The sequence below is a fragment of the Polyodon spathula genome, chromosome 49 (assembly GCF_017654505.1).
Source record: "Polyodon spathula isolate WHYD16114869_AA chromosome 49, ASM1765450v1, whole genome shotgun sequence".
In the NCBI taxonomy this organism is placed as follows: domain Eukaryota; kingdom Metazoa; phylum Chordata; class Actinopteri; order Acipenseriformes; family Polyodontidae; genus Polyodon; species Polyodon spathula.
Genome location: NC_054582.1, coordinates 1,726,456 through 1,744,542, shown reverse-complemented (window position 1 = coordinate 1,744,542; position 18,087 = coordinate 1,726,456). Strand labels below are relative to the sequence as shown.

Genomic DNA, 18,087 nt, shown 5'->3' with positions numbered 1-18,087 from the left:
TGATACAGAAATGGGCTTTACTGTAAAAGCCTTTATAACCTATGATGTCGGGTATCTGGTAGGATATGAAGACTTGGAATCCCTAAAGAAGCACTGCAAGTAGGACAGTCAGTTCCACCAGCACAACATTGTTCAAACACTTCATAATACCTGTTGAGAAACATGGACAAACAACAACTCATCCATGCATCCCGGTTGTTTCCAGAGCTGTCAGATTTCAACTGATGCACTTTTATACAATTACTTCTGATTAGTACAGCACTATGCATGCAGATTGATCTGGTTCAGAGAAGCAGCGTACTGCAAGTTGCAAAGCACGTCGTTACCCTGCAATGATTGGTGCATTACTTAGGGACACTGACGGCAGCTCCCTTGTTGACTTAAGTTTCCTTCTAGTCTAGTGAAGCTAATTCTAACACTTCCAAAACTTTGAAAGTTAAACTCCCTGTTTCCAGTGTAGAATGTACCTGTTAGTCCCTCACTTAATAATAACTCATTTCTTCATTTAAGAAAAGCAAATAAAATGGGGCAGGTACGTCTGTGGGTATGAGGTTCAGCGATCGTGCTACTACATCGAAATTCTTCCACGATCACATCCCAGGCATCTGTACGATTCAGAGAGCTTTCAATCATATGTAATGACTCCAGGGACATTCTCATGGGTTTCTGATACAATGTCAAGAGTAATCCCCACAGCACTGCGGCTCCTGGCAACTGCACAACAACTGTGCCAACCACTGCTGCTGATGCACAAAGAGGACTGGTCCATGCCAAACAATCTCTCGTGCCCGGTACCAGGACATCACTGCCTGTGAAGCTTTTGTCTCAACAGGTACTCTTCTAGTTAACTAAACAAACAATAAAACTCACCACACACACTGGCAGTATGGATCTCCGAGATTTAAAGCAAGCTGTAGATGGATACTTTTCGGCTTGCACCGCACAGTACAAGTACTGTCAATGGAATTGTTCCAGTTGGCATTCTTGGTGACAGATCAGCAGCCTCCAGGGCAGTGATTTTTACTGCAATGGGAGCTCATTCCAGGCTAGACTGCCCCTGGTTTCTCTGAGCAGTGAGTGATTTCACTGCAATGGGAGCTCATTCTAGGCTAGCCTGCTAGGTTTCTCCCTTCGCCACAGAGACTATGGACTCTTTTCAAAGTCTGTTTTAATGAAACAAATCACGTTTGATAAAATATTTCTGAAATTGCTCTTCTTGTGCTAAAGACGCTAGCAACGTCAAAAACAGTCTGACTTTCAAACTGTATGTTACTCTAAAAGAGACTTTGGATAGTTCTTAAACTCAGGAGTTAAGGCTTTATGAAAACATTCTCATAAAAGATTCAAAGTGTAAATCCCCAAAAGTTTGGTTCCAAGGAGGTACAAAAAGCCCAAAGCGGAAATAAGTGTGCATTCATTTTTAGAGAAAACAATACTGTATATTCCACATACAGTACAACGGAATATTATTCTACTGAGAGAAGTCAATTCCCTGTGACAGGGAACAGAGCTCTGCAGTGTATGATTAACCAGGCCTGTGCAACGAAGGGGTGAACTTGGTTATGATAATGTACTACTCCTTCCATTAGGGTTCCCTTTCTAATCTATACTACAGCAGCAGCAGCAACAGCCCTCCATCAAAACCAAACTCGCCAGTGTCACAGGAAATAATTACACACCTCATTTCGCCCAGAATGGAAAATAAATTGGAAAATGCACTCACAATTCTAGCAGCACAGAAATGACTCAAATAAAATGAGATACATTAGAGCAGCTCTCTGGACAAAATAATGCACTGAAATCAGACCTAGAAAAGTCTGATACATCTACAGTACACCTATACTCTCCAACAAGTACTGGGACCTCATGAGAGGCGTGCAATTTACTTTTAGGTCATTCGTAACAAATGTATTAAGATGTTCTGATTTCTTTATTTAAAGATTGCATGGCGTTCGATCTCATCATACTCATGAATTCACCTCTACCCTTATGGGGGAATTTATCACTTGGGCTGCACCCGATAATTAGCAACCAACAAATCAACCCAACCAAATGTGTTTTTTGACAACTTTTTCAAGTCGTTTTATCACCTGCCACTGCCTTAGGGCCAAATGCACTTCACCCAGTATCTGCCCTCAGACCTCCAGACAACAGAACTGCAAAGCACTTAGCAGGCAAATTGGCACACATTCAGATGCACTGCAGCCAATTCACACCTCTGTGACTTGACATTACACCATTTATAATGTACACTGCAAACAGATCTAGACGGGTTTCTGCATGCCTTTCAAAGTGATCCAAAGAAAACACGACTCAAGCAATAAGAAGACACATCACAGAGGTAGTTACCAGACATCATAGAGCATTTAAGTAAGTAAATGCGTCAGACAAAGACACTAATATACTGAGATGTGTTAATAAAGAATTATTTATACAGGAAAGACCTGCACTGAAAGACCTTTGTCACAAAAACAGACTTCCTTTTATTGTATACACTAAATGCCATATCCATGAGACTGCCAACGACAATCACAGCTCACATTTCAACTACTGTAGATCTAAGGATTGAATTTAATTAAGTTATGGCTGTTTTTTTCCTGTGGGAAAACAGTAGTCCCTACATTTGAATGCATTGCAGGGATACTGACCGGATAAGCTCTTATGTACAGAAGGTTATTAAGGCTTACGTGTTTTAATCTACATAGAAAGCCCACTGGCATGTAATAAAAGCTTTTTTTTATTGTATTTACAAATGGTGCTCATGTTTGTTTGACACTGACTCAGGACTAGCCTTTAATGGGGAGGGAAACTCGATACCAAAAAGGGTGTGTATACAGTACACGTCAGCACCTGGAAAACATTGTGTAGACAACATCAAAGTGAACCGAAGGGATCCCAAGAACCCCAGGTACTTGTATTGTATCACCCATGGGTCTGTCTTTATTGATGAGCCAGCACTGTATTCATCAGTGTCATGGCGAGTAGACATTTTCTGTGGGCAGCAAACAATGTATGCAAGGTACAGGTGGGGTCCTATTACCTGTAGCAGAGGAAATTAACTTGAAGCTTTGCATTCTGGGCTTCATTCAGAGTTAAAGTAAATAAATGCATAAATAATAATAATAATAATAATAATAATAATAATAATAAAGGAATTGTGGCAATCTTTTTATTTTAAACTTACTTTCTAAAAAAAGGTCTCTCTCGAGTCTAAATATTGGGGATACTTTCCAAATGAACATTAGCACATGTTGTATGGTAACGCCTGATAAAGATATGACAATATTTTGTTACCCCAGTGTTGTCAACTTGCCCATGTCACTTAAAATGTAAGACGGGGATAACTTGCCTCCAGTGGAAAATCAGCACCACAGTGATTAATCCATCTCAACAAGCGCATAGAGTTGTTTTGTATGCAGCCAGCTCTAGTAGCCTCATTTAGATGGGTCCCTTAGCGGCGCCCATATATCTCAGAGCCTATAACCATCATTCCTCCAGAGAGCCCCTTTATATAGCATGAACTGGCACAGACTATTTTTACATCTCCCAGAATAGTAGAATAGACAGCTGCAATTGTTATTAAAACAGCTTCATTCAAAAAAGCATACAACTTGAAACATAAATGAGCTGCAAATGAAACCAACCTCCCCTGAAAAACAATGTACCTGTACAGGGAAAGTTATTTTAGGACACAGGTCTGTGATCACAAAACTCAGTTCTTGCCCTCCGTCAAGGACTTTAAAGATTACAATATACTGTTACGGACAAGCAAAAATAGTCGTTTTATTTATATATATATATATATATATATATATATATATATATATATATATATATATATATATATATATATATATATATAGGCTTTGCATATACATGTATTAACACTATCTCTGAACAGTTAATTTAGGTATTGGGCCAATCAGTACATTTAAATTAAAGAGAAAAAAAAAAGCAATACAATATTAATGCAGGCTGCAGCCTGTTTATGTGCAATTCCATTTTATCTCTGGAGATATACAAAGTCATGCTGGCACTTGTTGGCATTGTACAGAACTATTAGTCGTGTTTCTTCAATTAGTCATAATTGTGAATGCAATATTTTGCTTTGTGCTTCTGTAAACTGTGCCTGTTACTGCATCACTGCCAGTCTCTGCCGTGACTTCCTCTTCTCACGCCTTCCAACAACATCATCCCTGAGTCAACTTCAGTGACCTCTTGCTCCTAGTTGAAATGATGTGGAGACTGTCTCTGACTCCTGTTTTAATCACCAGGTACACACCTTGACCACACCTATGGCCTTCTGATCCTGACCCTCCAGCAGTTCCAAACCCAGGTATGAGGGCAAGCATGTTCAGCTGGAATTTCCCAGTTACTCAGACTTCCTCGTTTCTAATTGTTATGAGTTTTGTGCCATGCTTGGCATTAAAGGTGAACTACAGCTTTGTACCTTACCTGAAAATAAATCAAATGTGTCGGGCAAAGCCAACAACAGTTGTTTCTTTGTCTAAACAAGAAGTATTGGAACACTGGACAGGCACTGTCTGGTCACTGTATTAGGAACTGTATCTAATATCAACCTGGTGCAGAGAGATCCAGTGATTGAGATGGGCATGGGAGATGCCCAAAGTCTCCACGACGCTCCTCAAAACATTTGTGCACCATCATGGCACGGCCGTCAAGTGCATTACCCTCTTGAAATTAGCCATTGCCAGGGTACAAGTGCAGCATTGTCAGGTGGGCTTGATCTGCAACGAGGCGTAAGTAAGATACAGCAATGTTCAGCCTTCTAGGGCGATGCCTAATCCAAATGGGTAGACGTGTCCTAATAAAATGGCCATGCAGTGTATATCGAGTGCACACGAAGATAGTAAAATTACATCACTACTAAAATATGTAAAGCTGTTCCTATGGAATGCATCAATAAAAGACTTACTGTGCAAGGATCAAACACATCGCTTGTACAGAACTGAATTACAGAGTACTCTGATGTTTATGTTTCCAGATAGAAAAGATCAAATGAAAGCGTAGAGCTTTATGATTTTCTCAAGCTTACCCTGATCCTTCTCATTGAAGCCACGATTTCCACACGGCTGTTTGGCCTTGGCACATGCAGGCTCCCGACGTACTGCAAATCAAACAGTTCAGAGTTACTGATGACGGCCAATGGCAGATTATAAAATTGTGACCCAATTAGAAACCTCCAATCCATTTGGCTTTCTACCAAGTTTCAGTTTGTTTTACGACAATGTACTCAAGTTAGAACAGCAATGTTGATGGTGGTAAAGAATGTGTCTCAAATTATGAGCCTATTGATTTTCAAATGGGATATGGACTTTTGTGTCATTTTGTGTCACGTTACAGGCTGTTTTGTGAAAATGTGACCGACGTGATAATGATTATATGGACATGATATGAGTGACCATAAAAATGGAAAGTTTGATGTCCTTATATACACACCTTATACAAAAACTTGAAAGCATTTTACAAGCAGGGTTGGGATCTATTCCTGTTTTTCAATTTCAATTCTAATTCCTTTATAAAATCAATTCCAGTTCCAATTCCTTTATATAATCAATTCCAATTCATTTGAAGCCAATTTAATTGACTACTAGTGAGTTCAACTGAAGTAATTTGTTGCCACTGTGAGAAGTTATTTTGACAGAATACTGCCCATTGCAATTTTGATCAATGATGTGTTGGAATGAATTAAAAGGGAATGGAAACTGGAACTGGGAATTGAAATTGAAAAGCAGGATTTGACCCCACCCCTGTTTACAACAGAGAACATCTCTTCCAAAAAAAACATTTTTATAAAAACAAAAACCGGCATGTTGTTTTCTTTGCTTCTTATGGTACTTTATTTATTCACACTAGGATTACTTTCTATTGGCACAGCCCAAAGCACAATACTCACAAAGCACTGACATCAGTGCTGATTTTTCAGCATTATTTTTGGCCACTGTTTCGGGACTAGCAGAAAAAAACAGCAAAGATGCATGCAAGACCTGTGGCTGAGCTCCTTAGCAGAGGTGAAATGAGACTGGAAACCCTTCACCTCCACGTCTCACCCACTACATCAACCGAGACAAAAAAGTAATTGAATGGCTGTTTACAAGGCTTACCAGGCATGCCCCCTTAAATGATTCCTGATAGTCATACAAACAAAAAAATCTTTCATAAACTGGGAGTTGTGTAAATGGGCAAACGACAGTCTTTAATAGAGGGCTAAAGGCAGGCAGTGTGATTGTATCCAAGACTGCATAATTGGCTGATGTTAGTTATAGAACAGACTCAAAAATGATGGCTCTGTGGGCAACTTTGGAGGGTATACTTGTCACACTGGCGTCTCATGGTTGTTCTATGCCCCATTGACAGTGTTTGGCGGTTTTTTCCCCCCAGAGCAGAATGGCACATGCACAAAACCTCTTGATTTATATCCTTAGCATGCAATCCTAGTATGGCACTGTAAACCCAGCATGCGTGATATAGGAATTACAGTTTCCATCCAGTGGCTATAAATGTAGCAGATTTACATGATATCTTGAATTTATTGCACAGGAAACAAAAATACACAAACCACGCAACTCTCTGTAATCTGTTCGTGGCAAAGCGTATTTTCTTTATTTCAATGTTTCCACAAGCACGTAACCTGAAAGCCCCTTTTCAGTTTCTTTGGCCACATCCATTTATGTCTGAAATGCACCAATTAAGCAATCAGTCAAAACCAAAATTTACTTTACTGTATTGTCGCAGGTCTACTACAGAACCGTATAAAGAAACCGCAGAGTATAGCAGCACACAAAGGTAACGTAATCAATAACAAATGATAGTAAAGCTAATGATGTTGCTCCATCTGGGATCGCATGGCGATACATGAGACATTTTTCCATCAGATTGACTAGACAGAATGACATACTCCCCGCTATTAACATCGCACTTTACCCTAATTCCACATCCAGTGTGCTTAATTTGTCATTTTGTTACAATCTTTTTTCTTTCTGTTTATCGCTAGAAACAGAACCATTTATAACAGCAATAAAAACAGTGTCACGTTCACATCAACTACTCCGAGTGAAAACTGATACAATGTATTTGTCTTGCCAATATTGTCAAACATCAATACCTTCGTTCCAGGGTTGTTATTCCCACAAAAAACAAAAAAACAAACAAAAAAAAAAACTAAAAAAAAAAAAAAAAAAAACTCCCGTACACCCCCTGTATGTATGCAGTGACGAATCAGGCTATAGTCTGTCTACCTGTGGGCAGTGCCAAGCAAATTATGTTCGTTTCCCACTACTATTGATTCAAATATAAACAAAATAATATTTATTAACAACTCAAAAAGTGCCGGTGCGGAAAACAAGGTATATAAATCTCACCTTAGCCTGAAAATTGATCCCATGTTGGTAAGCTTCCTCGTTATGCAAAGGAACTCTCGAGTCACCAGCGTCGTCCACCAGGTTGTATCTATTCAGAACCGGCATTGTTTCAGTTCTAGCTGTTATCATTCAATCGGAACCGAACTCAGAACATCGCCAGTGGCAGTACCAGTTAAAAACAAACAGTAATGAACGTATCACAGTAGCCAAAACGAACACGTTCTTATCCTCGACTCCCTGGTGCAATAAAAGTACTGATCATCGGAAACATGTTTAACGCGTGTGTGCCCATTGCCATACGATCTAGTTCCAGCACAGAGCCAGGATCCATGCATACACCACCACAAAAGATAGATTTGGGCGCCTTTTTTTTTCTTCTGATTCACCAACAAGCATGTCCGTTTTGTACAACTTGCTGCTTCTAATCGCAAAAAAACTAAATTCGCGCAATTATGTTTACAAGTCCAAAGAATGAACAATGAACAACGTATCAGAGCTGAGTAAAAAAATAAAAATAAATTGTATCCCCTTTTCAGATTGGCAAACACGACCCCTCTTCTGTATTGAGAGAGGTTTGGCGTGTTCCTGAGTAAGATCACACACAGATCATTTATTGTCGGAGCCAGCGGCTTTTCCCATTGGAGCGAAGTTGGATCACGTGTTCGAAACAGACACACAGACTCTTTCAGGATCACTGATTTTTACTGCAGGTTGATAGTACAACAGTGCTGTGGTGCCGCCGAGACAACAGGCTTGCAGCGCAGACAAGTGAATCGTAAAACAAGGCAAAACTTTCTGAGTCTGAAACAGGTTTTACTGTTTGGAACGTGGTTTTTCAGAACCAAACCGCACAGCAGTTTACAGCTCTAGTCAACCGTTCTCAATCAGTGCTTTTATTTATAAACTGATTAGACTTACATTGTTTCCTGGTGATGTTAAAACTATTAAGTAACATTATGGTTACATAGTTTAAATAGTACAGTACGTGTATGTATACTTGTATTGCCATACTTGACGCACGTGATGCTACCGTTACACCGTTGACCTACATAGATTAGAAAAAAAAAGCTATTTAAACTGTAGATGCAATTGTTAAAAACATTTTCTTGGTTTCCCTTTTATAAGATCAGGGCTTGGTGTTGGATTAGCGTAATACAATGGAACAATATTAGGAGTCTTTATAGGAGTTGTGTAAATAGACTTGGCCCAATACAGGGCACACCCTTTCTATTCAGAAAAAAAAAAAAAAAAAAATCAATGAAATGTACTTGGTGAGAATGAAACTCGCTATTATAATCCTACAAAATGCATTGGCTGCGTTTTAAAAAAAAAATATTTGATTTGATCTATTTCCTGCAGGATTTGTGCAGATGCTAAATCAAAATGGAATTCTCCTACTCGGTCAAATCAAGGCATTATGAAACGTTGTTTCAGTGAAGCTGTTTGTGATGTATGGGATGATGAAGCTGCTTGACTCTCCACTAGAGACTCTATAATAAGCCATGCCAGCAGTGCTGTATCGAAAGCCCTATACAATAAAAAAGTGATTTCGCAAAGTATAGAACCCAACATCAGATATAAAGTACAGTCCACTGTGGGCAAATTGCTCATGTAATACATTTAGTATGGAGGGGCAATTTGCCAGAGATTCGCACTTAAGAATAAATATATACCATGGTCTTTATATATAGGCAATTTACCATGAAAAATATATAGTGTGAGGAAACTGTATTAGATGTTTTCCTAATAAATAGTGCATAGATACATCAGCAGTTTTACAAGTGTCCATAAACACTGGGCATAGCATGCTCATCACACGCATTGGGGCTCTAGTTATTGAGTATTTTGAATTTAGTTGTCACACACCTCTGCAGCCATCACTAGTCACTAGTTTCTTCTTCACAAATACATTTTCTTGACATAATAAGAAATCTAAATGTAAAACAAGCAATGTATTGTAGGAAACAATGTTGCCCCGCCTACCTCCTGCCTTACTTTGACAAGGTAGGCCAACTTAAAATGTTAGCATATTAAAACAAATAAATACATAAAAAAACAAACATTTTAAACATAGCAGCAGAGCGGGTTGTTCTAATGTTGACTTGTCAGCAGCGTATTTTCTGAAAGGCATTACTTATTCTAAATGAGAAACAAGACTACTTACACGCCTCTAAATGAATGCCTGTAGTTTATTTCTAGCTTGATAACTTCATTAGCTGCATTATTCATGAAACAAAAACTAAATAAAAAAAAAAAAAGTAGCTTAAAATGTTTCTTGCTTCTGCTAAATCTAAGCAGGGAAGACATCTGGGAGTTATTCGTGTATGTGTTATCGTAGGCGACTTAAATTCCACGTATTCAGCATTTTGAAAAATATTTACTTCTGAATGTTTAGGGGAAAAAAATTACTAAGTGAGGCATTTTTCTGTGGCCGCACAAATATTCAACAAGCTTTGCAGAGTCCAACAGGTCTATAAAATCAGCTTGCGTGAAAAATGACTTCAACGAGTCACATGCTTTACATATTCACTCCAAACCCACTTCGTTTGTAATCGTATGAGGTCGCCATGCATGAAAGGATTCAAACTGAATAGTTAACTCACTACATTAGCGTCGGTCAGTATTTCTCATTTCAAGATTATTTTTTTCCACAGTAACAGTATTCGGCAGCTCAAACATTCTAAGCTTTTTAGATGGTACAGCGCTAGGCTAAAGAAAGCTCTCAGTTTCTATCCCCTGATTTCAGGTTGTACTTGTACTTCTGCACATGATCTCAGTCGAAGCAGTTGTTTGATGAAGGCTTTGGAAGGTTTGGAGAATATTTTACCCTCCAGCTTAAATGACCTAGGAAGTGCAGGTTTAGAGATGACCTGTAAGTAAGGCATCAAAACTGATAGCTTTCTTTAACCTAGTATGGTACCAGATATCTTATACTGTAAATGCATGTCTACTTTAACATGTGCGTCTTTCAAAACTGCACACAGCAAATAGCAGATCTATACTTTTGTTTCATTGCCTATAATACCCCTCTCCAAAAGATGATATGATGCCATCTAAAGGTGAACTACTGAAATGCAGAAATATGGTTTCTATTTTTAGCCATACAGACCTTTTAAGACTTTAAGAAAACCTTATGTTGTCCTATATAACCTGGAATGACTGTTCTGGGCTGTTTATTTATTTTATTTTTTTTAAGGGAAGAAGAACTTGGATTGCCATGTTTTCTGTAAGAACTTGTGATATTATATGTATTTCCATTGATTGGCTGATGAATTCAGTTATCTTAATGAGAATGTATTTATGTACCATGCTGGTCCCAGTACAACTAGTTTTTAATGAATTGAACACGGACATGCATGCACCTTTTGCACATGTTTAGCATTATCCTAATGAAGTGGATCATGGTTTAAATGTGTGGGTGTTCTTCGCCTGTTGGCACTGAGGATGATCTAGAAACGTTTGAACTTTTACCACATTTAACAATGTTCAGTGTGAGGCTCTGAGCATATGTTTACCATTATAGCCACCCCCATAAATGATAGATATGACACACTCTCCCTAATAAATAATTTAGCGGGTCACAACTGGAATGTAGGTGTTAATATTGTCGATTTTATTGCTAATGAACAGGACGAGAGACACTGGCCCTGCAAGCTTTCCCTTCACAGCTCTGCAAACATACTCCAACCCTGTCAGTTTGTTCTGGGCTTTTCTCAAGCTGAGACTCACAATGGTGCTGAACTGTGTGAAGCTTTTGTGACGTGGAGTAATGGCCACTGGGAGCTTAGCTGAATCGACCAAACTCAATTATTTTGTGCCTGATTCAACTTCAAATCTAAGCCACAAAAGGAGTTATACCAGCCTCTTCATTACGTAATTACAGAAGTCTAGCGTTTCCTTATTAAAATTAACGACATCCTGCAAAGTAATGCAATACAATTTAAAAGAACTTGAAGACTGCACGCAGTGCACAAGGGATTTACCCGAGCTACAAGCGCCGCCCACTGGCCATCTTGTGCTACTGTGTCTACTTTACAGTTCTGTGCCTTGGGGGCTTCCGTAGGGTTGCGTTGTCAACGGGACCAAAACAATGCTTTCTGAAACAGGAGATTTGACAGGGTGTGGGCAAGAGCTACTCCCGAACAGCTGAATGCGTTTCTGTACATAAAGTTGACAGTTATTATATTTTAAAAGAAAGCTGCTGGTATTTGCAAGTAAAATACTTGTTTAACTAAGCAAATAGCCTAATAATAAAATATTGAAAAAGTAGCAACGTAGCTGTCGCCGTAGTCGTACCAGTTGCAATTGTAAATATGAGTTGTTTAGGTCGTATTATTGTTAAATGCAAAAAGACGTCGTGTAATTGATTTGGAGCAAAATAGCATGTTTGTGGGCAAAATAAAAATGCATAACGTAACAAAGAAAGACAACTTTAAGTAGCCGAGTGACGGCAAGGGACACAACTTCACAGTGGTGCGTGTTTAGTTTAAGATTATGTTTGTCCAAAATATTTCAGTAAGAACTGTACGGTATTCAAAGACATAGTGTTTTTTTTTTTTTAAGAATGAGCGACCATTATGTGCAAGTCAAGTACAGCTGGAAGAAATAAAAACCACCGGCGAAGAAACCGGAAAGGATGTAGAAGTTGCGGCAGGACTGGAGCTATCTCTGTCTTCATCGACATCATCATCATCATCATCATCTGTCGCCCAGGATCTAAAAAGCAGAAATGACAGGCCTAATCGCAAGACCAGGAGCAAAAGCAGGGGCAAACCGTTGGATCCTGGGCGGACAAGTACTAGTAAATCTGCGAAAGACGACACTCAGGCTGTAGCGTCTGTGAATCCGCAAGGAAAGATGGAGAACACAAGTACAAGCACCGCAGAGCGGCTGCAGAATCCGAGCAGCGACGAGACCGCGTTGGAAATTAAACTGAGCGAGAAGGTTTTGCAAGGGAAAGCCGAGAAGAGCAAAGGCCAACACGGGAAAGAAGATGGGAATAAAGTACAGAGAAAGAAGAGGAAGTCGGTCACCGTGGACAGCTCCAAAGCGAAGACATCGCTGGAAGCGTTAAAGACAAGCATCAAACAGCTAAAGTGGAAAGAGGTACCTTTTCTACCAGTGTGGTGTTATATAAAACGTCTTCAGTTTTTGATACAATTTTTCGTCTTTTTTTATTTTGTACAACCCCCCCCCCCCCCTATATTTTTATATTTTAAAATTACATAACTTTCCAAGAACATAACTGACACCCCCACAGAAAGGGGGGAGGACACAGCGGCAGCGGCTTCACTAAGCAACCAAACCGCAATACAGTAGATTTCTACACACTTATCAAGCTTGGTCTAAATGTGCCTGTCATGTGAAACCCTACCATTTTTACCCTGAAAGGTGATCCAGCCCCTTTGACCACACACGCATTCAGTTACAGTGACTTTGTGTTTAAACTATAATTAGAACGATTGCTGCACTTAGTCATTACCTTTTAATACTCTTGAACCTGCAGTATTAAGGAACAGAATGCTGTATTGCCCTTAGGAGATCTGCCAGAAGACCTGTTACAAGTTATGTTGCTTTAATTCATACATTTTTGGTGGTATCAAGTTTTTAAAGATTTTTTTTTTTTAAAAAAGATCCAAGAATAAGAGGAGTGAAGACCTTCTCCAGGTTTAATTTTGTGGGTATGCTGAGTAAAAAAAATAAAGAACTCAAATGTGTTTTTTACTTTGTCATCTGCAGCTGATGCATAGTTCACACACCCTAGTCTCTGTATCTGTGACGAACACTACCACTGTGACGGCACTTATTCCGCTATATATTTTAAAATTTATTATTATACTAATAAATGTTTGTTACACACTATGTGTTAGACATATCATACACTCCTAGGATCTTCATATATTTTAAAATTGCACGTGTGATATTATATATATATATATTATATATATATATATATATATATATATATATATATATATATATATATATATATATATATATATATATATATACATATATATATATATATATATATATATATATATATATATATATATATATCATATATATATATATATATATATATATATATATATATATATATATATATATGCGCATATGCATAGGCTGACCCTCTATGTGCATGCATTGGTTTGTAATGTGTCTTTTGAAAAGCAAAAAAAACAACCTTCTAGCCTTGGAAATGATGTGTTGCAATACCAGTTCTAAGCCACAGAATATCTCCGATATAATAAGTGGTATTACTGTAAAGACTAAAGAAGCTTTCATCTAAATCACCCATAGTGGGTCCTTAAGAAAAGGTTTCATAGTTTATTGTCTTGGCCTTGCTGGCTTTTGTAACTTTTTTGCGGTTTACAAATCCTTGACTGCCAAAGTCAGCTGTTGTACTCATTAGAAGGCACAGCGGGTGTCTAATCTGATTTCAAATCAGTGTCCTTAAGTATTGTCACTACCATAGAGTGTTCTTTACAGCTTTACAGTACCCTGGTTTGCCACGAAGCTTTGACTGTCAACTAATATAGCGCTTTTAAACATTGCTTAAGCAATAGCTTTCCCTATCATTGCAAGGTTCAGCAGTAAAAACGTGGTTATCTAAAGTGTCACATCTTGTCCTAAAATACGAGTTGTCGATGCCACCATCCTCGCATTTGAATCACTCAGTAGAAATTGCAGAATGTAGAATCATTGTGCAGTTATAAGTGTAAATGGTAAGTTTGTTTTCCTTCAGTACTCTTTATGTCCTGCATACTTGAAAACTATTTGCATTTATCTTCTTTAATTCATTGTATCTCCTTTTCTCCTAGTTTCCCGCGGGCCGTCGTCTGCCTTGTGACATTTACTGGCATGGAGTGTCATTTCATGACAATGAAAATATCTTCTCAGGTCAAGTCAACAAGTTCCCAGGTAAATATACAGTTATGTTCCCTTACCGGAGTCCCTCCCCACGACCTACAACTAAAGGTCAATGGGTGTTTTCCGATTCCATCACCAAGCCAATCGCTTTTTAACACCCTGGAAGGTTGACAGTTGATATCAGTGAGCTGCCAGCCCCTGAAGGATAAATGCCAGGTCACTGGGGGCCTGGCCAGTAGGGGCCCCTGCAGCGTGGCGTGGCGACTCAGTCTCTCACAATTTGGCCCCCCTTCTCATGGGAGCGCCATAGCAACACTCCCTGTGGAATCCCCAGCGCAGATCAGAAAACTAATGGAGGTGAATTGAAAGAAATAACACTTTCATTATTAAAGTCCGTGAGGTCTTTGCACTCACTTAGAAAAGCAGTCGCCAATATTGATAATGATCTTGCTGTTAAAATGAATGTAGTGTTTACAACATTCTACGGGCTATGCAGTAGTGCTGCCAAGAAAATTCCACTCTTAAAAGTCAAAGATCAATGCTGCTGCACATGTGCATGTATATGAATTTAGATTGCTCTTCTGTTTTTGTACTGTATGTCTTTATTTGTTTATGCTTTATTACTGTTCATTATAGCAGTTGTGTGATGAACGCAAATACTTGTCTGGAATTTGAATAATTTTAAAAATGTTTTAAAATGAGAGCTGAATTTGCTTGCTGAAGGCTGTCTTGAGGGAGTCTGTTGTACCTTTCAGTAAGTACCTTGTTCACATTGCCTCGACTGAGTCATTTTCTTACTGCAGATCAGCATTTTAGTAACTTCTATGTTTGAAGCTGTGTTACTAGAAGAGATGGAGTAAAGTTAACATGTTTTTTTTAACTAACTTGTAGGCATGATGGAGATGGTGCGTAAAATAAATCTGAGTCGAGCAGTGCGCACAATGCATGAGCTCTTCCCTGAAGAATACAATTTCTACCCCCGTTCCTGGATCCTGCCAGAAGAATTCCAGCTTTTTGCAGCCGAGGTACCTGTAGTTATTTTGTTATTGACTATTCAGTCTGCTATTTAGTTGATTAGCCTCAGCATTACTCATTAAACATACTCCATGTTTAAACATACAGCAACAATGGTTTTGCTGCATCTTGACTCCCTCCTGATGACTGCCAATCAAACTCATTAAGAGCCCTGAAAGGGATACCCTGCTACTAAATCAAAAGAGTCATACTGGGGGACTCAGTGAGACAAACATGACTTAAGAGCCCTTTGTTCGAAAACCCTGAGTTAATGCATAGCTAATTAATAGAAACTGCAGGACCTCACAGTGTAACAGGACCTTGTAATCAAACATATATTAATCAAGCATACTTATTGTTCTTTTGATCACAATGGGTGATGGAGAGTAAAATGTTCTGCCTACATTTAAACATGTTAATTTGTTGACTGTTGTTTTAGCCAGAGGGACTTGTGTAGGTTAGCAGGACATTGCATGGTATTGAGTTCACTGTTAAATCAGTTTCTTGTACTGCCAGCAGATGGCAGCGTGTTACATGCACTTGTCAGCAACAATAATGTTACTGTTGTAGCTAGCTATTTCAGAAAACATCAGATGAACCACAAGATGGAGCAAAAAGCATATGTTTTAGATTCTCCTTCTACTGATTAAAAACCACTGAATAACATACTTAAAATTATGTTCTGTACAAATGAAAAATAATTTCATACTGGAACATTCCCGCACAGTTCGTTACATTTTCTGGTACCACAGTTGCAGTCCTTTGATTTAAACAAAAAAAAAGTGAAAGTCATAGTAAAGAATCATAGGATTGAATGTTCCACACGTAAGAAAAATGAAACATTAAATTATTAATAAGAACTCGACCTTGCTCACAGTTTGTACTTGCTGTATAGTAGAGCTTTTCATTTTTCCACACGCTGTTAATACTCCTGTGAAAGAGGTACCATGGAAAAAAGTAGCCGCAGCAGCAGTGAAATGTAATGTCAGGCAACCCTCTACACAATCCCTTTCAGACATCTGTCTCTCCACCCCACAAGAGATGCACAAGCTTAAACATTGGCTTCCAGCCACAGACCGAACAGGCATCTTCTCTCTTTCTTGCACTGAGGTCTCGAAGGTTCATGTGAAATGCTGCTTTAGTCTATCAAACCTTCAGCAGGTTTAAACAGTAAACAAGAGCCTGCAGCAGCTGTATGCCATTATATTCTGAATCATGACTGCCTAATAAGATGAGCTCTTCCTGTAACTACCGTGTCACTTCATATCAGACTCATATTGGAGAGTGTACAGCAGAATGTAGCAGAATTTAATCATTCAAGCCGTTTTGTGCCAAATGTTTGATAAGCCTCCCTTTATGAAAGTGTGTGACAGATTCTGCTCTCTGCTGGGTAATTCAAATCTGGGTGGAACTTGAGTCACTGTTAGACTTTTAAATAAAGTCTCCATTCTTATTTTGGCAATGGAAAGGCTAGCCTACTCAAAGCTCTTCCGAGTCGTGGGGTGACTTGGTTATTATAATAAATACCAATATACTGTACAAATAATTACAATAATACAAATCTATTGGCAGCATTTGTATAATTACTCATTTTTGTAGTAACGCAGCTTACTTATGTTATAGATCCCAGGTGTATCAGTCTTCTGGTTTAATGGACAGTAATTACCACTAATGCTCTCATTAAAATCTGACACATGAAGGCTTGGTTGATATGGAATATTGCCAGGTTAAAAGCTAAATTAATTTTCCTAGATGCTTAGCCCCTGCACCAATAATCATACTGTATGCAATGAGCAACTGTCTGCTACTTCCCATACGTCATCATAATGGGATGGGTACCAAGTGGTTGCTGTACTCTAGATGGCAGCAAAGAGATGAAAAACAACTTTTACGATGCAGTTGGTTTGAATTTGGATCCAGTTCCAGCTTATTTCTTTTTTAAAGTTATTATTTACTGAAAGTCAGACTCCGGCTTGTGTCCAGGCCTGTGATTATCTAAATGTTAATGTATTACATTGAGAGGCCTATTTAGCACTTCTACACACTAGCCAGCCAGTGTTCCTCAGGCCTGCCCCGGATTTCTTACATTCACCTGTAATACCTTGATTGTACAGCAGGTGGCGATGATGTCAATATATAACGTATATATCCACATACTGCATGGTAACAGGTTTACTGATAGGTGTGGGAAAATAGAATAGTGCTAAGTGATATATACTGCAGACAAATTCTGTCAGTACCTCCTTGGGGACATTACGTGTTTGTATAGAGCAAAAGAAGAGGCCTTGGTAACCAGAAATCAGTCTTATACGAGGTTTGATGAATCCCCAAAAGACAATATGCAAGGTTAAAATGCCTTTCAACCTGCAGTCTGTAATACTTTCAGAATTCTCACTGTCCTGCCTCTCGATGACCCTTGACAAATTGGATTTTTCAAGTCCTCCAGGAGCAAACCCTGGCTCATCCACCGCTTTCCTGATCAGATCGATTGATTGGTTACGCAGTCGTCAGGGCTCATCTTTCATTTTTAGTCATCTTCTAAAGAAACTGACTCTCGCCCTGCAGGTTCTGAACTAGTCCTTAAATTCCATAACGCTGACTTTCTGAAAGAGTCTGAGCTCAGCTCTGTTCCAAATGGATGGGCATCCACAAACCCATTAACATTTCAGGTATTCGGTGTCTGAAAATCCCCCTCAGCCAGGTGTAGAGCATTCAATCATTTTTTAATTTTATTTTTTTTAAGGCAGGAAAGTTTCATCTTTCAGAAAACTGTGCAGATGTGACAATTAGTTAAAAAAATAAATAAAAAATACAGACA

General features: G+C 38.7%; 2 protein-coding genes across 2 annotated transcripts in view; one reads left to right on the top strand and one right to left on the bottom strand.

The window, feature by feature from the left end:
* Window positions 1–8,032, bottom strand: part of si:dkey-34e4.1 (carboxyl-terminal PDZ ligand of neuronal nitric oxide synthase protein) — a 39,477-nt gene extending 31,445 nt beyond the window's left edge. Inside the window, exons 1-2 of the mRNA XM_041238563.1 lie at window positions 7,383–8,032; window positions 5,057–5,128 (exon numbers count right to left, since the gene is read on the bottom strand). Of these exons, the coding sequence (XP_041094497.1) occupies window positions 5,057–5,128; window positions 7,383–7,511 (201 nt within the window). The 5' untranslated portion in view covers window positions 7,512–8,032. The remainder of the gene's footprint in view (window positions 1–5,056; window positions 5,129–7,382) is intronic.
* Window positions 8,033–11,473: 3,441 nt separating this feature from the next.
* ttll11 (tubulin tyrosine ligase-like family, member 11) overlaps window positions 11,474–18,087 on the top strand; it is a 34,308-nt gene continuing 27,694 nt past the window's right edge. The window contains 4 exon segments of the mRNA XM_041238562.1: window positions 11,474–11,968; window positions 11,971–12,488; window positions 14,207–14,306; window positions 15,147–15,280. Of these exon segments, the coding sequence (XP_041094496.1) occupies window positions 11,947–11,968; window positions 11,971–12,488; window positions 14,207–14,306; window positions 15,147–15,280 (774 nt within the window). The 5' untranslated portion in view covers window positions 11,474–11,946.